Source organism: Pyxicephalus adspersus, chromosome 1 (assembly GCF_032062135.1).
Source record: "Pyxicephalus adspersus chromosome 1, UCB_Pads_2.0, whole genome shotgun sequence".
Lineage (NCBI taxonomy): Eukaryota > Metazoa > Chordata > Amphibia > Anura > Pyxicephalidae > Pyxicephalus > Pyxicephalus adspersus.
Window position 1 is genome coordinate 137,668,951 of NC_092858.1, and position 27,746 is coordinate 137,696,696.

General features: G+C 35.4%; 1 protein-coding gene across 2 annotated transcripts in view; it reads left to right on the forward strand.

Annotated features, from left to right (window-relative positions):
- The window catches only part of PTCHD1 (patched domain containing 1), a 107,937-nt gene that overhangs the window by 39,033 nt on the left and 41,158 nt on the right, over positions 1 to 27,746 (forward strand). For both annotated transcript variants that reach the window (XM_072428336.1, XM_072428328.1), the window contains exon 3: positions 13,433 to 14,093. In XM_072428336.1, the coding sequence (XP_072284437.1) occupies positions 13,433 to 14,093 (661 nt within the window). The remainder of the gene's footprint in view (positions 1 to 13,432; positions 14,094 to 27,746) is intronic.

The window sequence follows — 27,746 nt, forward strand, 5'->3', positions numbered from 1 at the left end:
CAGCTGGTCCAGGACCTTAGCATAATACTGTCCGGTGATACTAGAGCCCTGAGGTAGGTAGTCCACCAATAGAATACTGTCTTTGTGCCAGAAAACGGACGCCATTACTTTTTTGGACGATTTCTGGGTTTGGAACGCCTTGGGGACCCGCTTTGGCGCCATTCCTTTGTTTGCCAGGTTTCATCCCTAGACACTAACCTGGCCAAAAAGTCCTTTGCAGCTTCAAAATGGCCCAAAATGGCTTCGGATGCTTCAACTCGTTCCTTCTTCTGATCACTGTTCAAACATCTTGTCACCCACTTCACTGAAACCTTGCGCATGGCAAGGATAGTGGTGATAACAAACCCAGCATGCTCCCGTGCGATATCAAGTATTTTTTTTGGGGTCCTCAATAATCAGCTTGCAGGTTGCCGGGTCAGTTGAGGTTGGGGGGCGCTCACTGCGGGGCTCATCTTTAACGGTGAAATGCCCAGTCTTTAAACGAGATATCCAGGTTTTGACAGTTCTGTAGGAAGGACACTTCTCTCCCAGTGTTTGTGATATCTCAGTGTGAATGTCCTTTGCTGTCTTTCCCTGGAGAAACAAAAACTTCATGATGGAAACTTGCTTGTGCCTCTGCCATCACAGCTTCTCACTTAAAGAAAAAACAGTTTTAAGAATCGCAAAGACCGATATTTGCACAGTTACATACTAAGATATTATGCCCCCACACTCATTTTTCCATTTCATCTGGAAGAAGCCAAAGACATGACCTTCGCAGCACCCCCTCGTAATCTATTGTCAGTATTTTTACAGTAATGTGTTTATGAACTTACTAAAAAGTTCTTTCCCGTTAGGCGCTTGTTCTTGAAAATCCATGGGATACCTCTTCCACCCCTCTCCTTTTACCCTTTGACCCCCCTCCCTCCATTTTTTTTACTTTTACTTTCCAATAATCTTATCTTTTCCTAAATCTCTAGTAGTCTTCTAAAACTCTGAAATGGTGTTTTTTTTTCTTTCTAGTTCAATACATTGATGATCAGAGGATTATATATCATAACTCCCAAAAAGCATTTTTTACACTATGGAATTTAGTGCAGTAAATAAAAGGCACATCATGCCTACCTTCACTTTAAAACTACTAACTGTCCAGCAGAGCCATCAGCTCAGAACCTACAGAAACCTGTGGGACCCAGGTACACCCATCTTCTGTCTAACAGAATCTGAGCAAAAGAGGTGTTCAGGGAAGAATTACAGCCTAAAAGGCCTTTGTCATGGACACAAGGCCAAGTCTGTAAATTGTGCAGGAACACAATGGGGTATCATAACTGAGGTATAGAAAAATGCCCGCAGGTGCTCTGGACTAATGATTCCTAAATTTGAAATATTTGACAGTAGATGGCAGTTTGTTCACCAAAGGGCCAGAGAGCAGTACAATAATAAGTGTATGCACACAAAAGTAAATCATAGTGGATGTTCCTTGCATGTTTGGAGTTGGGAATATGGTTGGGATTATTGGTGTTCTTATGTTAAGAAAGACGAGATACTTATTCATCATGCAATACCAGCGAGGTGTCTGGTTGATCCCAAACATACAACCAATGTCATTAAGAACTATCTTTAGCGTTAAGAAGAACAAAGAGGCCTGGAAATGATAGTATAGCCTGCACAGAACCCTGATCTCCTCAACATCATTGAGTGTGTCAGGGATCACATAAAGAGAAAAACAGATTAGAGATAGCCTACATCCACAGAAGATCTATGGTTACTTCTCCACGATGTTTAGAACAACCTACCTGCTGAGTCTCATTAAAAACTGTGTGCAAGTTTACCTGGAAGAATTGATGCTGTTTTGAAAGCAAAATATTGGTTTGATTTAGATTTCTCTAAAAATCCATGTGTGCATAGTTTTTTCATTAAAGGTTGGAAAGAAAAAAAAATTCTGTTTAACAGAATGCTGTTAATGAATTTAACGCATTGTGTAAATTCATGTAAGTTTAAAATGTTAAAAAACAACAGTGATATACAGATAACAGTTGAAACAACAGTAGCAGTCTCCATGTTTCTCTGATGGCAGGTTTGTTTTATTGATTTATGAAAAAAACAAATGCATCCCATCAAGAGTGAAAAAAATGTTACATGTAGTCATAGCAGAAAAAAAAAATATTCTTACTGGCTTTTCTAAGCCTTGTATCTTTTTATTTAAAAACTGAAGTCCTTTGTTTAGTTCTTTTCTCTGAGTTTTTTTGCTCCTGTTGTAGAATTTATCAAAAACGATATATACTTGAGTTTAAACTGAGATTTTTTTAAGCTGAAAATGCCATTAAAAAATAATCATGGTTTATACTTGGGCCATACTACTAGATTGAACTGTGTTCTCATATAAAAACATTAGTAGAGTTTATTACATACTTTACATGAATATACAGCACCATCTACTGATACTCAACAATAAAGCAGAAAATAATTATTTAAGAGCAAGTGATCCATCATAACTAACTCAAAAGTATAAAGTATTTTAACCTGAAAAAAGGGAGAAAAAAGTTAAACATACCTGTGCCTATGGGATTTATTTTTTTCCCTTCTTAACCAAATGTTTAAAAAAAACACAACATGGATGATGGCATTTCTCTTGATTACTGCTTTGAATGTTGGCCACATTTTGTGCCCTAGGTTTATACTCGCATGAATATCGTTTTCTTGTTTTTTCAGGTAAAAGTAGGTGCCTTGGCTTGTATTCCGATTTTATATTCGAGTAAATATAGTATATCATTACTGTAGGCAAGGCTGCATAGAGAACAATGGATGAAGACTGCATAGAGAAAAATGTAAACAGTGATAAACAGATAAGTAAAATGTATTTGTATTTGTAAACTAATAAAACAAATATATTTATAAATGGGCACCATTACTGAACCTACACTGTCTGTATGTGTGCAACGATCATTGCATACATTATAAATATGCATCAATTTATAAAATTGCCAGAATAAGTGCATTATTAAAATTTTAAAAAAGTATTATTAAAAGTATACTTCATGAGTCTGAACCACCTCTATTCAGTAATCAGTTCTTATATTAATAAAACTTTTAGAAAATAAATTTCATGGATAAGCTGTTTTACCAGAGTTGGAGTATTGCCAGCAAAAATCAAAAGACTGATTCAGACTATTATTTCGATTAGAGACAAGTACTCTCCTTCACGACTCCCAACTTGAACTTTCCCAACTGGAAGACTGGAAGCTCTGCTCTTTCTTAGGCTCCTCTCAATTACTCACTGCCATGCAGGATTTTTCCCCGCTTTAGGCAATAAAAAGGTGCGCAGTGTGCAAGTACAAGTGACTTTGGTCTGTTTGTAGCCTATAAATTTACCGCCATGGCAATCTTTTTCAATATTTTTGAAGATAATAGCTAGACATTGGTTTCACTGGCTTGCAAAATTAAATGACTTGAAAATAGGTAAACGGTTCCTTATGTTTTTTCTATCACATAAGGTTTTCCCAAGCACTGGTAACAATTTATTCAATCTTCATTTACATGACTTATAACTTTCAAATTTTATGAATAATCTCTATTGTAAATTATTTTCAAGACAAACATTCAAAATAGAGCCAGTATAAATGGTAAAATAGAATAAAATAGTATTAGGAAAAACAGGTTCCTACACATGCACTCAATGGAATTTCCCTGTCCTCTTGAGGTATCTCCTTTTTTTGTTTTCTGTCTACAGTTTCTTGCAGCAGCCCCCAGCAAAAGTCAGCAATCATGTTAAAGTTTTACCTCCCCTGGTACTTCCTTTCCATTTATTTGATATTCTGAAGGAACTGCTTGCCTTGCTCTTTGCTAACTGCATCCAAGTTCTCTGAGTAGTCCAAATGACAGTGGAAGGAAAGCAGCTTGATGCTCATTGAACAACCCAGTTCTTCTACTCAACATATTTTCAACAATCTCAATCTTTTGAGTCCAAATGGTTACCAAGGAATATGGTGACCATTTCCATAAACAAAAGCCAAGCTCCTTTTTCCACCTCATCAATTTAGGTCCTGAACTGTGATCAGTTTCAAAGTCTAGTTCTCTTGTCATTCTTCCACAGGCTATTACAATGTCATCTTTGATTCCTTAGATTCCTTAGATTCATTATGACAGATATACTCCATAGACTGCTCTTCTTTTTCTGACAGACCCACATTCCTCAAAGCATAATTTCCTCCTCCTTTAGTTATTGGGCACCCAGTTTTCTAATTCCTATACCTATTAAATAACTATGTATTCGCACTTGTCTCTATTCTTAGCATTTTATAGATCTTATAGGAGTGGGATGGGCATTTTATGATGAGATTAGAGTGTATCCTGTGCTGCACGTGCATTGCAAGCACTGTGCCTTCAAAAAAAGGGGGAATACATTGTATTGCAGAAGAGACCTCGAAAATGTCCCCTCTATCAAGAACCATACCTCATAGCAATTATTTTCATTTTTAGTTCCACTGAAATTTAACATATTGCCAGGCCCAAGACATTTAGAGGCTCATACGACAGGTACTGTCTGCCACTGCCAGGGCCCCTAGCTTGTCTATTCCAGGTCTACAGCTTGTCACATAGATGGTCCAAATAAAAACAGACTGATATGCAGTGTCACAAATGGAGTGGAAACATATTAAGTCAGGCAGATTTAGAGTTAAATTATATATACAGCCCAAACCTTTTTTCCTACATTTGGATAGAGGGCCATGCTGTAGTGAAAATTGACAAGGGTTCTAATCTTTCCATACTCTTTCCAAAACTAGAAAGAAGTTCTGTCTATAGATAAATTTTAACCTACGTTGAAGGTGAGGCCTTAAAATGAAACCATAGTTTAAAATCTAACTGGAGGTCTCAGGCAAAGTTGTGAACTTTTGGATGTGTAAAAAACTGGCTTAATCTAAGGTAAGGGAAACATTTCAATTTCTAAGTTATTAGATGTTGTTTTGGTGAAAAGATAGTTTTGGAGGGGAGTATACTTCATTGTTTATCATATTACAGGAATAGGAATTCTTTTTATCTTTTTAAATATCTTTTTATTGTGGTTAAATGCCATTTATATAATAAATGGATAGAGATTTAACAAGGATGTGAACAATAAAGAATACAAGGATTTAAACAATGGGCCTGATTTATTAAAGCTCTCCAAGGCTGGAGAGGATACACTTTTATCAGTAAAGCTGGGTGATCCAGCAAATCTGGAATGGATCTGGTCCAGGGTTGAAAACATTTGCTAACAAATAGCAAATGGCTTTTAAGAAATCTATTGCAGGTTTGCTGAATCATTGCTTCATTGATAAAAGTGTATCCTCTACAGCCTTGGGGATTTTTATTAAATCAGGCCTAATGATGGTAACATGAACAGAGTAAAAGCGAACACAACCAAGAGAGATCATTCTAAACCCCCTCACCTTAGGCATTTGGGCTCCACTAGCATCTAAGACATACTCAGATACTTAAGGCATGTTTATGAGTGGATCCCCTTCCAAGGTTTTATATAGATACCAAAAGATGTGTCGAAAAAAACATTTCTATGTGACAAAGAAGAGTTATGTTTTTGTGTCCCAATGGAAGGATTTCTCATTATATTTCATTTTAAAAAAATGCTGTAATTTTTTTTTTAAAGATCTGCGTCATGGGCAGGTAAGGGGAGAGCCATCAATGTAAGATTGTTTTCCTCCCCATTGCTGATAGAAGAAGTGCTAAATGCTGTGTTCCCTGTGGGTTACTATAACCATTTACCTCTGACAGACCCAAGATCACCCATTTTAGGATTCCTCTTTTTTAGTAAAAGTCCAATACACATTTTAGGAAGGATGCATATTTATTTAACCATATTTTTGCAGCTTACAACATAAATACCCCTTTATGTTTTACAAATAGCCATCAAACATGAGATTGCTTGTTTTTATGCCCTGTACTATGAATGATAAATTGACCATACACATTTAAGTATGAGCGTACAATTTCTAGACATGATTCTTTGCATTTACACAGCCTTCCTAAACAACCCATTAAACGTCCTGTACATTTCTGTTTGAATGGTAATGTGTGTGGGTAGTTTGGTTGCATTCTAAGCACTGCACAATAGCCAACATATGCTGCTGAAATGTATTAAATAGTTTGTCCAAGGACAGAAACCAGGCGTTATCAATATATTTTCTAAATCTAGCATATTCTTTTCATCTTTTTATTAATGGAAAGTAAAAAGTAGACTAGAAATCTTCAGAATCACCCTTGAGATTAAAATCAGCAGTAGCTGCCCATGGCTCAGAGCTTATCACCAGGGATACCAGCTTCATCTAGAAATATTCCCAATAACAGCAATGCTTAGCAATGTCCATATTTGCAGAGTGTAACAAACGTAGTTGACTGTCTGAAGGAAGATGAAAGAAATCTCTATGTATAATAATGCGGTACTCTTTGAAATGAGCCCTATTTACAAAATTTCCCTTGCAAACTTATTCTGAAATGAGCTGTGATGATGTATATATAACTGATAGTAATGTAATGCCTAATAGAGAACATATCTTATCTAATCACAGAGCAGTATATTAAAATTTTAATGTGGTGTTTTGACTATTTTAGATGTTTAATTACTATAGTGGGAAATACTTCACTATGAGATATTTCAGCTTGTGACATTCCATTGACCTTTTATTTTGACAAGTGTCTATGACACATTTCCTTCTTGATGTCAAACCTACAGGATATTTTTGTCAGACTTTGTTGTCCATACCTCATATTCAGAAATCATCTCCACTGGTATTTTGCTACTTGTACTTGTACAGTGTCGCAATGCATATGTAACCTTTTTGTTGAATATTGATGTATTGTTCTCTGAGGTGTCACTTTGCAAAGATCCAACTTGAATATTTCCTATCTGGGGACTTTGGTTAGTTTTGTTGTCTTTATGAATATATATACTCTGTGATCAGCCTTGGATGTCACTGCCACCTTTATTAACTGGGGAATTAGCCAATCTATCCGGGGTGGAGAAGGCAATTCAGGAAGGCCTAAACTTTTGGTAGTAATAGGCGATTCTATAATCAGGAGGACTGATAGTATACTCTGTCACTCACACCGCCTAAACTGAATGGTTTGATGTTTCTTCACCATGTGGTGTATATGTGGAATATTTAAATTAGGGTCTGAGCGTGACCCAGCTGACTTGGTACCAGTAAAGTTTTATTTTCTGGAAAATTGCCTGTTCTATTTGCAACACAGCATTGGAAGCTTAGAAAGCTAAATGTGTGGCTTAAGACCTGGTGTAAGAAGGGAGGTGTTGTGTTCCTAGAGAAGCGGGCTGACTTTTTATTAACCTCTCTGGCGGTCTGATTATTTACGTACTTTTATTTCAAAAGCAGTACATTGTTTTGCATGGAAATTTGTTGTTTATTATTTTAGGCCTGTAATTCTTAGGAATAACTCCAGGGTATGATAAGTTAGAAACACAAATCATAAATTAAAATATAATAAATAATTATAAATAATAATTATAAAAAATAATGAATTTAATAATTTCATTAAAAAAATAAAAAAAATGTTTTTTTAATTTGTCCAAAGTGTACAATAATAGATTAACTTTTGGATTTTGTACCTATTATTTGGAATTTTTTTTTATAACTTTATCACTGTGATCAATGTTTAAAAAGCAGATTACAATGTAATCTGCTTTTAAATTTCCCGCCAAGCCACGCCTCCCCAGCGTAGCAACGCTTCACGCATTACACCAATCAAGCCGAGGATGTGATGCAGAAGCCGGCCGGGGTTTGCTACCTAGAGTGTGGCTCGGGGTTAACGCTTTTGGTACATAAAATTCACCCCGAGCCACACTCGGGGTCACCGTCGGGGTTAAGGTACAACCTAAATGCTAAAGATGATCTGCATCTAAATGAAAAGGGGTTCTTCTGTGCTAGGAGAATGATTTATGGGAAGGCTGGAGAAATATTTAAACTAGGACAGAGTGGATTGTTTGTAAACTATTAGACAATGGTGTAGAAGTTGATATAATATACTTTTGGGAAAGCATTTGACACAGTACCCTACAGACAGGTAATGTGTAAGGTCTCTTTAGAAAAATTAGCCTATAAATCGATAGAGAACTGGCTTAAAGCCCCGAGAGAAAAGTTAAAATTGATTTATTATAAGGTTATTAACAGTGTACCCAGGGTTCAGTGCTGGGACTCTTCCTTTAAACATAGTTAAAAATGATAAAGAGTTTGGAATTAAAAATAGCATTTCTGTGTATGCAGATGACACCAAACTATGTAGTGGAATTATGTTGATACAGGATGTCTATATTCTACAAGCAGATATAGATGTATAGTTTGATTGGGCAGTCAAGTGGCAAATGATGTTTAATTTTGATAAAAGTAAAGTTATGCATTTGAGGGCAAAAAAATAATCATGCATGCTTAATACAATCTATGGGGAATATATATGGGGGAGTCAAAAATAGAAAAGAATTTGTTAGATCAAAGATGTAAAGCTGAATATTCTAAAGCAAACAAAACAATTTCTTGTACTAAAAGTATAGACTACAAAGATAAAGACACAATCCTGCCCCTGTACAAAGCATTAGTCAGACTTATTTAGAATATGCAGTCCAGTTTTTGGGACAAGTTCTAAAAGAAATGGAGTAACTGGAGAAAGATTTTATGGTCTGGCCAAGATGGTGAAAGATCATGAGCCTGGAAGAGGAATGGGTGAAAATGACAGTGCCTAGAATGGAACAAGGAGAGGTGAGTGTACTATAAAATTCCAAAACAGGCAGGTAATTTTATTTTATTTCAAGAAGGACATTGACTGTCCCTTCTGCAGCACACATCCTGCCTGCTAGCATTTTTTCCAGTAAATTTCTGCTGTAAATTATTATAGGACATCGTAAAAGCAAATACAAAAGGTGAAAGTAACGAAGAAAGGGTATAAAATGCACAAAAACCTGTAAATTAATTTAGTAGTTACATTGGACTGGCATTTAGAATACTATTGATGGAATAAATAATTAATGCATAAAGCAGGCACACTTAATGTGTATACATAGGTAAAATATGTGTAATTATTATAACCCATGTGATGAAAGTCAATCCTGTGGAGTCTGGTCCTTAAATATCCTGAAACAAAGCTAGACAAAGAGACACATCTGACATTTTATTATATGTTTAGGTTTCTTATCATAGCTAGTAGATCATAAAAAACAGGATTAGGTTACTAAAATTGTCTCAGTCCAAGTCTAAAGCCTAACCCTTCTAACCCTCAGTAATCATTAAAAACCTTTTGCACTCTTAAAAACCATCATACTTCCACCTTTCCCATTAAGTAAAAAAAGGTCAACAATATCTTATCTAATATATCAAGGAAATGCAAATTCTTATACCGGGGAATCTGACATTCCCTGAAATATTCCTGGGTGGAGAATCAATTACTGCCATTAAAACACATGAACCTGGAACATTCTGCACCAGGGTAAGTTTGAGGTGATGCCTGATTCCCTACTTTTTAAATGGAGCCATTAGTTGGCTCTATTGTAATCAGGAATTGGGTTCTAATCGTGTAATAATATAGAAATTAAATATTATGATCACAAATTTATATTAGAGTTTGTTGAATAGGGCTAACAACATATAATAACATAGGGCTAATAACAAATTTTGTTTAAATATTTCTATTAGAACATTTGAATATTGAATTTTGTAATCTATAAAAAAAATGACTATCCTTCAAATTAAGTGCTAGAATAATTTTCGAGAGGAATTATTTTGTTTGCAGCATTAAAGTAAAAATAATTTATCATTAGATGAGTTGATGATGTACAGGACAAGCCATGATAACGGCAGATTAACATGATGAAGAATCTTTCAGGATTTAATAGCAACTGCTATTACCCAGGAAATGTATGCACATTTCTATTATGTAGCCCAGCCTGTTCTAAATTGCTCTTCACTTTCTTAACGGTTGCCTTTGTTTTGTAAATGTGAATTAGGCAAGAAATCACGATTCATCCTACAAGTGACTTCTTGGAAATAAAAGCGTATAACCTTAGAAATTAATTGGTTCCTGCAATTGCTGCTCCAAAGATCTGCGATGAAGATATGATAATTAATCAGGAAACTCAGCTTTTGTATCATGCAATTATTAGTAGAAAAAGTACAGTTTGAGGAGGGTTAATTGGCCCTTGTGAAGTATCAACTATAGATAATCACAAGTTACAGTAGTCATTTAGATACCCAAAAGCTCCAGGCAGAGTTGTGTAGTAGAATAATAGTCTGTTTTTTAAGGAGCTTTATAATTGTCTATGTATATTTTTAGGTTCACCTCAGACAGGTCTAATTAGGTTGCACATCCTTTGGAACTATATATTTAGGAAGTCACATTTATCATTATATTATTTTATATAATGCTACTGTACAGAAATGAAGGTACTACTCAGAAGAAAATACATTAGAAAACTCTTTAGTTCATTTGTCTAGACCAGATTTTCTCAAACTTTTTACCCCCGAGGAACCTTTGAAATCATTTTCAGGCCATGGGAAACGGTGATTAAAATTAGTTTTTAGTGAGCCAATAGGATAAAAGTGGAAAAACTTCCCTACAGTACACTTTCACTTTAGTGGAGGCTACAATAATACCTAAAGAGACTTCTAAAGCTATAATTAGAGATGAAAAAACTGTTAATATGTTATTTTAAAAAAATGTATGAGTTGGCACATAATAACAACATAATAATAACACAATAGGGTTGATTTCCTATCCCACAAGTCATTAACCATAACAATTGATGAGTTAAAGGAAGTTGGTAATTTTTTATATGCATTTGGTATTTGTTCCTTCACCCAGATATCCCATATATATATATATATATATATATATATATATACCCCCTTACTTTGATATCGTATTAACTTACTATATGATATTATCAAAGGAACTGTGAACACAGACCCACTAATATTTATTTATCTCTGTTCGATTTTTAGTTTACATATTATTATTTATGCGTTTTGTGGTCATGCTGCTTTTAGTACCAAACACAACCACTAAGCACGTAGTAAACATAACTGTTTTGTTAATTGTACTGTTTATTGTGTGCTAGATGTGTAATTCCAAACTATGATCAATTGGTAATACCAAACATTTGTAAGCTACTTTGTTCCTTCAGTGGTTTTAATATTGGTTGAATAAAATGAGTATTGATGGATGAATCCCTTCTGAGGAAACACAATTTATTAATGAGCTGATAAAAGTGTTCTTTGCATTCCTTACTATTTCGTGTACAGTGCATATACATTCACCTCAAATTATCTTATCTATAAACTTCTGTTAAACTGATCAGATATCACTTTCTAGTTTTTGGTACAAACAATGTTACTTTAGCTCTCAAGTATCCAGTTATGGGACAACTTGACATGGCAGTTTGGTTTCCCATAAATTTACAAAAGCATGCAACTAGTTACTTAATAATTTTCTTGGTGTTTGTTTTGGCTATCATATAGAATGAGACTTCTTCAACACAAATAAGCATATGCTGATTGCAGAAGGGGTTAAGCAAGCCACTGATTATACAGCATGAGATCCTTTTAAATTCTAACAGTAGAAGTTCTTTGGAGACTATTTAAATTTAATTTTTTACACAGATGAACTAGCCATTTAAAATATTCTATGTCTACTTTATCAGCAGCCCACTGATAAACATAGATCATGGTGGCCATCGATGTAGTCAATTTATTAATTCTCCCTATTTTTTCCAGAGAAGATGCAGAGAAAGAAGCATTTTGTGCACTAGTTTTATACATGAGTTAATGTAATTTTCCAGTTTTTTCATGTAAAAGCTCTGCTTTATACTTTGATCAGTCTGATATTAAAGTATATACGGTAGCTTTATTCATTTACAGTAAGTAAGAATACATGGTTATTATAAACAGTCTAATGGTATAACTTCTGTTTACCTAAAGACATGAAAAAATTCAAGATATCCTATTTGCTTTTCTGACCATGAATACAAATTGGTTGACAGCCTTTCATGTGAAATATACCCACTCCAAGAAATAGACATGTTTCTGATGTTGACTTGCACAGCCATGTTGTTCGGTCTTTTTCCGGGTTCTTCTTCACACGTCACATGATCTCGCACTTTTATTCCCATAAAAGAAAAGGCTCCTTGTGCGCACAAGCATCCGGTGCCTCTCGGGTTGCGTGGCGTAGGTATCCTGGGAGGCTCTGCACTCACATTCTACCCTTTTATGTAAAGTAAAAAGTAAAAATTTTGAGTTTAGGTCCACTTTAATATTTAATACTGATACTCTTTTTATACTGAACTGAAGAAAATGCCTATTGCTTATACTGGCAACACTTTATTGTTGCCATGATTTTTACGTAATAAGGTATATGGAGTGCAGTAGTCCATTATAAACTAACAATAAACATTTTTGAGAACCCCAAAAAAATTTACCTCTCAAACTACTGTCAGTTTAGGGTTACTCAGAGTTTAGTAGAGGCTGTTCTTCCCTGGCAAATATATATATATATATATATATATATGACAAACTACATCTATTTTTTGGAAGGCCTGTGGCCAGGCAGGGTAGTGACATTCAAGTGTTTAATCATTCCTAACAAGCAGTAAATAGATCCACTGATTCCCTACTGTACCCTGTATCTACAGAGGTTGTGGAGCAACTCGTTTTCAAAGTGAACAGCAGAAACACTGAAATAGTCCTTGCCAACAGCTAAACTCACACAGCTTCCCAACCCCAGAGAACCTAACCTGTGTTTACATTAGAGATTAGAGAGCTGAAACTACTGAGAGAACAATTTTAACAATTCCTTGATTCTACAGATAACTTGCTTCACAGTGTCAGATAATAACATTTATACTAATAAATATTGTGAAAATAAATCAAAAAGGTTATTGGGATACTCAAAAAGATTTTTCTTTTCAGTTATCAACTGTTGAATAAAAATAATATTTTTTATGTCTAAACATTATGTCTACATTGAATGGAGGAGCTAAGACAAAGGGATCTCTGCACCTGAGTTTCCCAGGTCTACTAATATCAATAGTGGATAGAAATTTAGCAGGAAAATATCATTTCATTGCCTAATGGATTCTAAATTCTATCTGAAGCTGAATTATTTCAGTTGGGTGGACTGAACTTTTAAAGATTGTCAAAAATATTTGAAAATGTAAAAAAAAGTCCTTTTTGTAAAAAGTCAATATAAAAAGTGTATATTTACTGTTGTTTTTGGTAATTAATGTAATAAATCTTTATCTATTTGTTATTTTATGATGCAGTTTGTAATCCATTATTTGAAATAAAGTAATTACTTAGGATTATTGGATTCATATTTCCAAGGCCATTAAAAATGCCAATATTAAAATATTTGCAGCTTTTTTGCATATTAATTTTTTCTGGTTTGTTGTTCTCTTTTGTAGTTGCACTCTGCAGTGAAAAGAATTCAAGTTCACCGTCCAGGTTTTAATTATACGTTCGCTCACATTTGCATGTTGAGCAATGAAAAGACTTGCATAGTGGATGATATAGTACATATTTTGGAGGAACTGAAGGCAGCTCGGTCACTTAATCGAACAAACTTTGTCATCACCTATCCCATCACACAGTTAAATGATGGCAGAGAAGTATACAATGGACACCAGTTGGGTGGTGTCACCGTGCACAGCAAAGATCGAGTTAAGTCTGCTGAGGCAATTCAGCTCACGTACTATCTACAGGCAATCAACTCCCTCAATGAACTAGTGGCTGAAAAGTGGGAATCTATTTTCTGTGAAACCGTAGAAAGGTTTCAGAAATTAAACAGAGAAGTCAAAATGTACCCTTTCACGTCTTCATCTCTAGGAGAAGATTTTCAGAAAACCAGCAGGGTTGCAGAGCGTTACCTGATTACAAGTCTTATCTTAGTGGTCTCACTGGCCATCTTGTGCTGCTCCATGCAAGACTGTGTCCGAAGTAAGCCATGGCTTGGACTGCTTGGGCTGGTCACTATCGCTTTATCTACACTCACTGCTGCTGGAATCATCAATCTCACTGGAGGAAAATACAATTCCACATTCCTGGGTATTCCATTTATCATGCTAGGTAATGAAAAACTTTTTAACTTTTTTTTTATTATGGTAATACATCTTTGCTCTTATCCTGTTTTCCATCTCCTGTATGCTTCAGCGTTTAGATTTCAGTAATGTAGACATGCTTTAGTTGTAGGCTATATATCTATCTATCTTTAGACTTTGTCACTCAGAACTGTGCCATGCACCTTCTTGTCCCCCCTGCAACATGCAAGAGGTCCGAATTCTGAGATGTTGAGCCTAAGGCAGGTTGCAAAAATGAATGTGCTATCATTACCTATACCTATAGATAGGGAATAGTCAACCTCAGTTTTGATATATTACATTTAATGTTCAATTTACTACAAATTTGTAGCCTGTGTATTCACCTTCTAGTTTAAAAAAAAACTTTCACAGCTAAAGGATTATTTCTTCAAAATTTTCCAACAATTGATGTTTTGTGTTTAGGCCAGTGCTTCAAGGTTACCAGAACAAAGCATAGGTATATATTCCCAGACAATACAAAGTTATCCACTGCTAAGTTAGATTTTCTGATCTCCATCTTTGGCCATATTTACAAATTTAGTTGAGTTAGAAATCATATGATATTTGAAATGCAAATCACACTAACTGGCTTTTACATCATGTGGTTTTATGAATGTTTGTAAACCATTTCCCTTTCCAGGATATCAATATATTTTACACTATTAGCTTATATTGTTGGCATTGTGTAATTAATGCATGAATGGAATATGTATTAATTTGCTGTGGTCATTCTAAATATACTGATTTGTTTGGCTAATTTTGGTTAATTTTAATGTGGATAGATTGCAAAGTTTATAATAATTTGATTTTTTTGTAGTTAGGTGTCATCAGTTCAAGTCATAAAAAATATCTTGAATGCATAGCTGGTTAATTTAGAACCTGTGGGCAGTTGGCTCTAATTAAAAAACTTCTTGCTTGGTGTAAACTGTTTATGATTTGTTTATAGTAGTAGATATTGCCAGGCAAAGTCTATATAAAGCTGTGAAAAATTACAAGCGACTGCCATTGGAAGATCTTCAACATTTGAAATTGAATTGTTCTGCTCGGTATTATCCATTCCAAATCCCTTTTTTTACTGTATGGCATGGTGTACAGAGATGTGAATACCTATTTGTCAATAGGAGGGCAATGTAGTATTCTTCCAGTGTTAAAGGAAACTATTTCTCATAGTTTTTTTTATGCTTAGAGTTCATACACATGGCAAATAGAAAAATTTCAATGATTCTTTAAAACCAACCTTTGCACAAACTATGGAAATGCTTGTCCTCCTGGGACTTTTCATAGTGTTGTTACATTGCCTTGTGTGCAAACCTTGTTAGATTCCTCAAAGAGTCCAGCGATGTTAGACAGATACCAGTTATCACCCAATCTATTTTGTATTGTGCCTATGTATTATTTTGCCCCTAGTTGCCCCTGAGCAATGCAAAGCCCCTGAGGGAAAGTCAGCAAAGGACATTCACACTAAGATGTCATAAACACTGGGGGAGAAGTGTCTTTACTTTCTCTGGAGAAACAAAAACTTCATGAGGGCCCGTAACTCCAACGACATGAAACTTGCTTGTGCCTTCTCACTAAAAGAAAAAACAGTTTTATGAATCCCAAAGACCTGAGATTTGCACAGTTGCATTCTAAGATTTTAGGCTGTCATATGCCCCCACACTAATATTTCAAATTCATCTGGAAGAGGGCAAAGCCGGGAACTTCTGAGCAACCCTTCGTTTTTAACCTGACACTTTTGCTGTGGACAGATATGGTTTACTATGGTCTTTCATCAGGACTTTAAGTAAAGACTTTAGGAATGAGAAGCACAGCAAAACATGTACACTGATGAGCTTTAAACAGACCCTTTGGAATGCAAGCAGGTGTGGACCCACTGTGCCACTGACTGGGTATACTCAGGAGGGGCGTAACTAAGCCGCTACCAGGTCTTCACTAGAGCCTCTGATGGTGAGGATAGGTTTGGGCTGCGGGGTTAGCTGCCAGGTGCTACTCCGGAGCAATCCCCAGGCCAGTGGCAGCTGACCACAGGAGTCAGGAAACATGATGCAAGCACCGAAGTCCAAAAACGTAATCCAAGGTCAGGGTCAGGCATCAAACAGGCTAAGTCCAAAAATGTAATCCGAGGTCCGGGTCAGGCAGCAAACAGGCTAAGTCCAAAAACGTAAGCAAGGTCCGGTGCACAGCAAAGCAAACAGAGTAAACACCTTTGCACTAGGAGATACACAAAGTAAAACCTTGAGATTGCTCAGGCAACTTCCTGTAGTAAGAGGTGCCTTTAAATACCTGCAGGAAACCAGCCAAAGGCTGTAGAAAACAGAGGGCGTGTATGTGTTACCTCATAGATTAGGAGAGACACATCCACGCCAGCTCAAACACCAGAGCAAGTCTCCAGCAGGGAGGAAACCCAGGCATGGAACACAGGTAGTGGGGTTACCTAAAAGATACGACCCGGCGCCCGTGCCTGCAATTAGGAACAGCGGCGCCGGCACGACCTGCAGTGCTAACACCCTTGCTGTGTAATAAGAACTTTTTCTATGCATTTCAGGTAAGCAATTGTAATTAGAATTTGATAAGGAGGGTGAATGAGAGTTGTTTATGGTAGTTTGCTGATAATTGCAGTTCGTATGTATTGTCTACATATTTATATTATCTTGAAATAATATATAGTAGGTACAGAAGGCAGACATACTTATTTGTACCCATGAGATCTGGTCATTTGCTTTTAGCATTGACTGCTGGCTCTGTGAGCTTTTGCTGCACATCAGTGTTAGCCAGAATTGACTGAGATCTGGCAGCTCCTCCAGCTTGAGCAGGTTGACAAATCCCTGTGTAGGCATCTTTAATTACCATGAGCGACATTTGCATTGTACTCGCGCCTACAAGCTTTTTTTGCCTTTTGCTTTGTGTTTTGTTTGATAGAATCCTAAATATCTCAGAACCTCACATTTTTAATTTCAGGAAGGCGTGATGTGCTGCAAATGATGGTTTGGCACTGAATTAAGTTTCTAAAACAATCAGCCAAGCTCATTGTGCTTTGGAAGTTTAATTCAGTGTTTGAAGATCCTTTAGCAATTCACTATTATTTACAACATAAACATCTGTACAGCTGCTAATCTCTTAAATTACAATTTTTTAAAATGAAGAATACATTCCCATTTAGGTAAATGGAATAGCTGAACAGCAAACTGCTAAATTTGTAATTATGTTGTCAGCTGAAAGCAGATGGATTATCGTAATTAACAAATATGACCTGAATTGCTGCAATCTTGGGATGAGGAAAACACAATATGAGTTTGTTTAGGATTAAATAATAGAATGCTTACAACTGTTTTTTTTAAAGGATTCTCCATTCTGCCAAATATATTTAACTTGCTTCCAACAAAATTTATGACGTTACTTGGAACCTTATTTAAAGGGCTACTAAACATAAATCTCATTAATTTTATTTACTGGTTTATCTAAAAAAAGCAATTTGGGTAAATAAAGTTTATTTCTATAGATTAAGAACATACAAAACAAATATATCAGCAGTACTTTAAAGGCAGTTCACATACACCACAGATTCTATAAAAGATACAAAAAAAATTATTGTAACACAATATATATATATAAAAAGAGGATATCATAATTCATATCAAAATTGAAAATACTTGTTTATATTATAATTTAAAATACTGCGTTTATCAACAAACCAGATATCTAGCTCATTGTGACACTAAGATAAAATCTGATAATCCGATGCGTTTTGCAGAAATGATCAGCTTCATCAGGGATCATACATGTACAGAACATCAATGAACTGAATGCACAAAGCATGTCAATATTCGAGATAGTATCTATCATGGTGTCAAACATAAAGAGCAAAGGTAAACAAATTCTAAACTATTGCAATATATGCACAGATATGGGCATTTTTGAATTCATAATTGTGAACATTCTAAAACGTTCTATTTTAGGTTACATTAATTAAATCAAGCATGTTGTGTCAAGCGACCTAAAGCAGCTCTGTGTTGTAAATAGGTAGTTAGATATTATTTCCATTCCAATGAATTATTGAATTAGCTTTGGACCTTATAATCTAAAACTGAAGACTTTTTGACCTACTATGTCCATATAACAAGGAGCTTTTGTTCAGTTCCACACTCTTTGTAGATTGGTGACATAAAGCCATTGCTGCATGTATTCAGTCATTCCCGGCTGAAAAACTCAACAGCTTACCAAGACATCATAAACATTTAGATAACTCAGTGCTTTTAAGTCTGTTGATTACTATGTGTCCTCTCCTATTGACTGCTTATCTTTTGTGACGCTCTACTTGTAGATATATATTGTGTGTAAATATATTAGACATGCTTTGGTGACACCAGTAAACGATTCATCCTATATTGTTTATAATTTTTAATAAATATTCAATGCAATGCAAATTTTTTATGATTAATTTCTGATCACACTACTGCAGATAACAAAACACGATCCTATATAGTATATTATCTTATATATAAATATAAATAAATATATATATATATATATATATATATATATATATATATATGTTATCTGATGAGCCAAATCCCAGCAGGGTATGTCTGGAAAGAGTAAAGGGAGCATCAGAAGGAGAGAACAGAAAGCAAGCAGGAAACTGACATTTTTATAAAGTAAGCAATGGCAATCCAAATGTTTATCCCATAGTAGGTATTTATTTATATGATATATCATAGGGCAGCAACAATTATTTTGATTGAATATCGTATGGTTAAGCATGTTGTATTTTATTTAAGTTTATAGAAGTTGTTCTGTGGTACATTATGTGAACTGGCAATTGATTATGTGAACTGGTTGTGATTTTTTCAACAACCATTTTCTCTGTCAACATATTTCACGTAAGGAAGCCAGCATAAAAAAAGTAAAAATTAATGTATTGCTACAAGGAAATAGCAAATAACAAGCATTTAATTAATTTAATAATTTCCGAGAGGGGTATATAAACTACATAAACACATATTTTTCAGATACTCATTTCATACCTGCAAAAGGATTCAGAAAATAATATGGGCTAAGGAAAAGGTACTTTAGAAACCCCCTGCTTTATGTCTGACTTTGTCTACCTAAAAGCTTGTAAAAGAAGACTACTGAGATAAGGTAACAACAGCTGTTTAACTTCAAAGAAAAAGTAAAATGTAAAATAAAGGGCACCTGCTGACTCACAATAAATAAAAAAAAAATATTCTAAACAACTTAAATCATTTTCTTTCATAAATAAAAATGTGTTTTTGAAAACATTTTAATTGTTTAGTCCAGACAAGCCCTTCTAACCTTTTTACACAATTTAAAAACCTTTTAGGCCTTAGGGAACCCTTGCTTTAAATACTATATCCCCAATCCACAATACATTAGTGTAATGTTCAGTGGGATAAATACCTTTTACGTTCCTCAGCAGTGGGAAGAATGTCACCCTTGCAGATAACCAAAAAGATCATTGGTCCCAATTAAACTGACCAGTGAGGCACAAATACTTATTGCTCAAGGAATCCCTAGCAACCATAAGCAAAACCATTGGGTTCCATGGAACCCTGGTGGAGTAACATTGGTCTAGACCAGAGGTGGGCAACGTTTACTGTGAAAAGAGCCATTTTGCCTCCTCCTCCATTAAAGAAAAATAGTCTGGAGCCGCAAAACATAACACAGCTTATAAACTTTTAAAAGTTTGAACCTTTTTTTAAATTTTACCTGTTACAACAACAGAATACAACAAATATAAGTGCAGTGTGCATGTGTAGGCCTACTTTGAAATAAATTAAACACTGAACTATGCCCCTAGAAGCCTCCAGCTTCTAACATATCATCCTGTTACGTTAGAAGCTGGAGGCTTCTAAGGTAACAGCATAGATTTTTTTGATGGGCGGAGTTCCCTATGTCCTGATGATGCCTTAGCGATGAAATTTTAGGGGGTGTTAGCCAGAGGTGTCCCCCACTTGCACCTCTAATTTTGTTCACCTGTACCCTCCTGTTCCTGAGAAATTGGGGTTAAGGTACTAGAAGCCTCCAGCAATGTGTAACAGGGTGGATTTTTTGGATGGGCAGAGTTCTTTATGTTCTGACGATGGCGATAGGGGGTGTAGTCACAGGTGTCCCCTACTTGCAGCTACATTTTTGGTTTTGTACATGTCCCCATTCTAGAGAAATTGGGGTTCAAAATAGGGAAGGGGACAGGGTAGTGTAGTATGACATTTCTAGTTTTGTGACAGGTAGGTAAAAAATTTGGGGATCGCACCTCCTTGCCCCCGGGGTCCATAATTTGTATTTTTCATTTCGGGCTTATAGACACACTTACTTCTAAAACAGCAACCCTTATGTTCAATTTTAACTATTTTTTATAATTATGACCCTCATATTTTGAAAGTCGTTAAGGTTAGGTGGGGAGATTTGGGGTACTGCTAGCTATGAAGGTCCCCTGTGAAGCCTGAAAATTTAAAGTTGGTAGATATACTGTTTAGGGGATATAGAGGTTTGTACTAGGAGAGATGTAAGGCTGCAGTACATGACATGCAGCATTGATACACAAACACAGCTGTGAAACTTTCCTAACGATGATGTCATTGTGCACGCTCATTTGTACACGCCCACCTGAAGGGGAATCCCCCTCCTCTGCAGTGTCTACAGGAGGAAGGAGATCCCCCATCAGGCGCATGCATCTCTGGAGCTGCGGGTTGCCGACCCCTGGTCTAGACCAAAGTAGCGACACCAAGAAAATTTGTGTATGAGCAGCCCACAGTTATGCTTCACACATTCACATAGCATGTAGTATCCTAATTAAGGTTTTTACACAGTTTGTTAGGGTCTGGATGGTTTAAAGGGGCATGGAATAGTCCACTTTGAGTATATGCTGTGCAGATATGCCCTGTAAGCACAAAGTACTACATCATTATTTTACCAAAAAGTGAGAGCCTTTAAGCCACAATGTTTAGTTCATCAAGCCAACCTGCAATCTGAATGAGTTTATAAAAAATAAAATAAATGGCAACATAGCATTACAGTACGCTTAGATCTTTACACTTCAGAGAATCTCAGGGGTAAAGCGTTTAAATTGAAATGGCATTGTTTAGAAGAAAGCAAGGTATTAAGAGAAAAATGGAAAGCTAATAATAGCTGTCTATGATTTGTGGTGTTAAGAATTTAAACCAGAGGTCTTAAAGTTCCCCGCTGCTAAATCTGATTTTTAGAGTTTAAAACCTTCACTTAGCATTGCAAGTATGGCTTTTTTTTGAGTGGCATTATGCATCAGAGGATATTAGGTGGCTGGGAATTGAAGCCAAATCAATATACACAGCGGGACATGCTTTTGATTCCACCATGAATGCCAGCCAAATTATATTCATTATGGGGTGGTATAGTGTACATGATCTTTCTCACATTATCTAAATCTCTATACACAGGCAATTTGAGAACACCTAATTACAGATGGTGTAATATTGGATTTTGCTTTGTTTTGCAGTTCGTATTGTTTATGTGACTAAAAACTGAGAACCACATACTAATTAACATTTTCATCTTGCCTGCTGTTTTTTGACATTGATGAATTCTAGGGGCTTATATGTATGGGTTTGCCTTTTTAAATCGTTTGTGTTCTTTCAGCTATTTTTCAAGTGGAGCCCCTTTGCCAAGCAGGTGCTATGGTGTGCCTACATGGTAGATCCTGCAGGCATCTTTCTTGGTGGTGCTGCAAAACAAATGAGGAAAAATGCATATGATTTGAAATATTTTTTACATACCATAAATACTTGAATATAAACCGACCAAAATATAAACCAAATTTTTACCTGAAAATGCAGGAAAATGTTTTCAGTATAAACCTATGACACAAAATGTGTCTGTGAATGCTAACATTCGAAACAGTGATTATTAGAAATGCCAATAAAATTAATGTAAATAAATAAATGTCATTAAGAGCTATTTTAAGCATAAAGAAGCATGAGGCATGTGGAAGTGATGGTTTGGCCCATACAAAGCCCTGATCTCAACATTATGAAGTTTTTCAGGGATTGCATATAGAAACAGAAGGATTTGAGGCAGACTGCAAGCACAAAAGATCTGTTGTTAGTTCTCCAAGGTGTTTGGAACAACCTACCTGCTGAGTTCCTTCCCTGTACAAGTGCATGTATCATTTGCAAAAAGTATAAATGTTTAATCCAATTAATGGTCTAAAATAAAATGTAAACATTGTTTTCCAAATCCTGTAAAAAAAAGTTGTTTAAAGAATTCATGTTAGTATTAAAACACAGATATATACCGACCTTCATGTGTGAGGCCATTAAACTGGAAAACGATTTTTTTGCTTCTGGGGGTGTGGGCAATTAAAATGTGGGAGCCCTGCAAAGCAAGGGTTTGCAATAATTAAATTTTAGAGGCTGGTACTTGCATAGTATGGTGTCCATGCTTTAATTTTTATTAGAACCTGGTGGGTTGGTTTGCTCTCCCTAGCTTCTACTATAAAAAGAATTGAAATTAAGAGATCTACATAATTTCAAAAAACAGTGCCATGCATACTAAACAGTAAAAGTTGAAAAAATTCAGGTCATCCGTAACCTGCTGTCTGTGCACTTTAATTTTATTGAAGGAATAAATTCCTCCTACCAGCACTATAATGGTCCTCTTTTATAATAAAACATTTTATTGAAGTTTGCAAAAGATAATTCTCCTATGTTATTTTATAAATGTCAGAATTATTATTTAGTATTATTTAAATGATATGGTTATCACTTTTTTTATTTTGATGAAAGTAATCAATGCCCCTTTTTAGAGTGTGTACATTTTTTAGGATTAGAGAGAGTAGTGAGAGTAGGAAAGAAGAGTAGATAAGGGTTAGACCCCCATGACGTTTTCTCTGCTGTCCTGTCCAAGCAAGTGAAACTAATTTTCTCCCACCAGATTCTCACCATATTCACCATATATGTTGCTAGATGAACAAGCTATACCTTTAGTAAATCAACTCTAAAGTGTTCATCATAGGATAAACATGGGGCTTTCCATGGTTGAACTTTTTTTCTGCTAAAGTTATTTACCTATGTTTCTTGCTGACAATCTTGCTTCAACCATGACAACCTCCATGGTTCTACAATGATGAATATAGTTTGAAGTGAACATGGACAAAAATATATAGTCATTTGGCTATTTACAAGTTTTAAACAGCAAACTGTAATTAAGCTTTAAAAATAAGTTTTCACTAACCTATTTGGCTGCAAGCACTGTAGAGTAATTTATCCTCACAATTCACAGAGAAACTATTTACTCATTTTCCTTCCCAGTATTAATTTGTTATTGATTTAATTGATTATAATCTCTGATGTAAGTAATGAATAGGTTCAATGGGTAGTTGGTGAAAGTTGGACTGAGCTGCTGAGAAAAAATATCTCTGCTTCTGCTAAGAATTTTAAGTAATATGCAACGCTGTGTAATATGTTGGCGCTATATAAATACTGTTTTTTAATAAAATTATTATTGTTAATAAATAATAAAAATAACAATAAGTATAAATTGCTACACAGAGGGCCTGGTTTAATAAAGCTCTTTTAAGGGAGAACCTGGATGATCCAGCAAACCTAAGAAATCCTGGCTTGGAAGATCTCCAAGGTTCTCTCATGAAAATCTATGTTCTCCAGTCTTGAAGAGCTTTTTTTAATCAGGCCCAGAGTGCCTGCATTTAAAATGGTCAGTTGGGACTTTTAGGGCTCATTTTCTACTTGCTAACAATGCTTAAAAAAAACTACAGGTTACTTTAGCATTGAGTGTCCACTTTATCATCCATCACAGGTCCCTGAATTCCACCCACAATGTCATCTCTTGTCTACTATGTTGTCTTTGTGCAGCAAGACAGTCTGTAGAAGTAGTGTTTGCCATTATGTGTTCTTCACCTAGAGATTTCTGTTTTTATATGGTAGCTTCAACAATAACTCATAATGCTGATCCGTACCTGCCAAACAGCTTTTAGAAGCTATTTCGAGTTTATAAACCATAGCCACAACATATACTGTATGTCATGGATGCCATAATATAGCAACATAATGCCAGCTTTAACTTCAGTACTAAAAGACTTTGTGTTACATGGAGCTTTTAAAGTCTTCATTTTAGTTGATGTGCTCAGTGAACAAGGGCTACTTTTAAAGTAATAAAAAAAAAACTAATAATACCAATATTTTTTCTAAACCAACACATCAATATGTAAAGCAAAGTGCAATATTTTTTATTCTATATATAAAGACCTTTAGGTATCTGGAAATCAGAACTTTAGGTCTTGCTAGCTGCATACTACCGAGTTTGTAAATGATTAGATCAGAAACAGCAGGCAACTTCTATTTTTTGAAATAGGCCATCAGTGGCAGCCTATATTTTTCTTTTAGTACAGGACTTTTTAAACACACACCCATTTCCTTTCCACATTCAAACCCCATACCTTCAGTTGTCAATACTTACCTTTACGTTGACTCCATGTGCCCAAGAGAGTGTTATGAAATAGTTGTTACAAATGCTTGTGCCATTCTTCCCTTTCCCAAAGGATGCACCACTGGGTGCAAGGTAGTCATCATTTGGTTCAAGCAAGGTCACCTCAGACCTTAGCCCCTTATAAGCTTGAAGGTAGACTTTTCAGGTTCATAAGGGGTTAGTTGAACAAATAAGATGAGTTAGAGCACAAAAAGAATTAAGTATCAGAGGTGGAAACGGGAGGTTATCAATCCATCAAAGGAAGCATTTTTTCCCACTAATAAATATGCTATATCTAGTGCTTATAAAAATAATAACAACAATAGTAAAATGAAAGTAATATTAAATCGAATTCAAACTCAAAGATTTTAATTTACATAAAAAGGGTACACAACTTTTTTTTAAATGTAACACCCTTTAAAAAAAAAAAAAAAAAAGATGAAGCACCTCTGCGATAAAGACAGAATGGGTGTGCAGAGCCTCTTGGGATACCTACGTCACGCATCCCGGGAGGCTCCTGGCTGCTTCTTGGCTTTTTCCTACCCTAAGGGGAAAGAGATGCCGATCTCACGCATGCACACTTTTTTTTCCCTTTACAACAGGCTATGTCACCCGATCTCGTGCCTCCGCAGTGAGAAATTGGGTGACATAGCCAGAAGAAGAAAAAAGAGGACCGAAAATGGTGGCGCCTAGCGCTTCCTCTGCGACATGAGAGAGAAGAAGAGAGTAAGAGATAACACTTATTTGTTCATTTATAAATCCATGATTCTTGCCTGGTGGATTATCTATTACTGCCATTGAAACACATGGACCTGGAAGTTTCTCTATCAGGGACTGTTTTAGTGCGTAGTAAATAGACATCTTAATATACTAAAATAATCATTCATCTTCCTCCTAAAGATGAGTACCGTGGAAGGAAAAAAAAACATTGTGGATAAATATCACTGGGCTCTGTGCTGCTATTCACTGTTTTAGTATGAGCCTACTGGTCAAACACCCGGGGTAAGTAGCGGTAAACTAAGAGATGGTAATATTACTTGGTGTAAGACTTTAAAAGTGCCGAAAACTATTACTGCATTTTGTATGTTGTCAGAACCTAAATTTTTAAGACACAATTACCTAAATGCATAAACCTATTTGCATTTTATTAAGTGTTTAGATTCTGTCCATTGACCATTCTGTTCATCCTCAATAGATGGTCATTAGGTAGAATAATGTTGGTCAACTTGACTATTTATCCTCACGGCAGGGCTTAAATATAGCCATAGCATAAACCCCATATCTTATTACCTGAATTATGAAAATGGCAACATATTTATCTAAAAGTCCATTCAAATAATGAATCTGTGGAATTGGAATAAAAAGATAGGAGACATTTGCAATCTACACTTTATTGAGTTTTCCTTATAAATATGTCAGTGCTATTCTCCTATGTAGTGTTTCTGTATGTTTTTAGATACAATACACATCTGGATTAGGAAGAAAAGGAAAGATATTGTATCAACAGACTGTAGACAGATTTGAGAGCTTTAATCTTTCAGTATCCAAGGATTAAACTTTTTTTGTAATCCATATAGAATTGTGTGAGCTTTACCCATAAGACTACAGAACAGGCTGTCAACACAAATATGACTATTGAAAGAATATTAGTGCATAAAACGCTTTGGCTGCTAAAACACAATGGCTATTGGATGGTCTTTTGTAATCCACTGAAATAAAAGGTAGCCTTCATTATTAGCAAGTGGTTAATAGAAGATTGACAGAAAAAAAGCAGTTTGTTTTTGTTTTTTTAGCAATATATAAATTGCATTAAAGATAAAATCTAAATACATAAGCACTGATCATTGATTGATACACATATAAACAATGGGGGATATGACCTAGGGGGATATGACCTAATTTGACTAGACATAGTATCCCTAATAGCAAATAACGCTAATATGAGAAACGTCTTGTACTCCAACGCATTTTGCTTTAATGTTTTTTGCTATTAGGGATACTATGTCTAGACAAATTAGGTAATTTCCCCCTTTAGGGAAATATTGGGGATGACCAAGTGCATGCTTTTATATATGTGTATCACACAATGATCAGTGCCTTATTATATGTATTTAGATTTCATCTTTAATACAATTTATATATTGCCAAAAAAACTGCTTTTCTCTTCTATTAACCAATTGGAATATCTTGGGGTTGGCAACAAGGTAAGCCCTATTTAGAGGATAGATAGACTACTTTATTTTCATTATTAGCAGGCCATTATATAAAGGATACAAAGCACTTTCACATGCATTCATTAGGTATACAAGTATTCATTAGGAGGAAATAGGTACAAATTAGAAAACTATTGTGTTTCCAATAACACTGTACCTAATATATTTTATTTATGTATATTACTATCTAGAAGAAAAAAGGAAAAGATTCACCTATAAAGAGGCAAGATACCAGGTTTCATTTTGTATGACTCAGATTAGGCTGCACTCTGCAGTGACATGCAGAACAGGAGGGGGAGTAAAAAAACAAAAATCCTAAATGTCTTTTTTTTTTCTGCATCTCAGAGATTGTTAAAGTCCCATGGCTATATATTCTCATGGATATAAATTCTACGTCATAGCGTTTTGTTAGAGTTCATCCAAAAAATAGGGGTTTTTCAATCTGGGTAGGTACCATTATCAAAAATGCCAGTATTAGGGCATACACATGCCAAAAATATTTTGAACCAAATCTGTGGGTCTGGAAGATTCTCCATCAGAAAATGTGTGCTGAATTTCTGATTCACTGCTTTATTAACAAACCCTCATGTATAATAAAATGAAAATATCACTTTCGGGGTAAGACTTACCATGCCTTAAGATCTTGGGAGGAGGTACAGGGGTAGGTGGGTAAATGATCCCTTTATGATAGCATCCATTAGCCTACACTGCTCTGCTACTCTCAGCAGCTCCGCCGCCTGTCAGCACAATAATATTATCATTATTATTATTATTATTATTAACCACCTGAGCGTTACACTGAGGTCTAGATTTCTGTACCAAAAGTGATCCACTGTTTTTCATGATTTTTTTTTTTTTAAATTGTAGACCTGTAACGTACAGAAATATGTCCGAACAAGGGTTCTAGTAGGGGACCAGGTAAGTATGGATGCGACAAAAATACGGGGTTAACC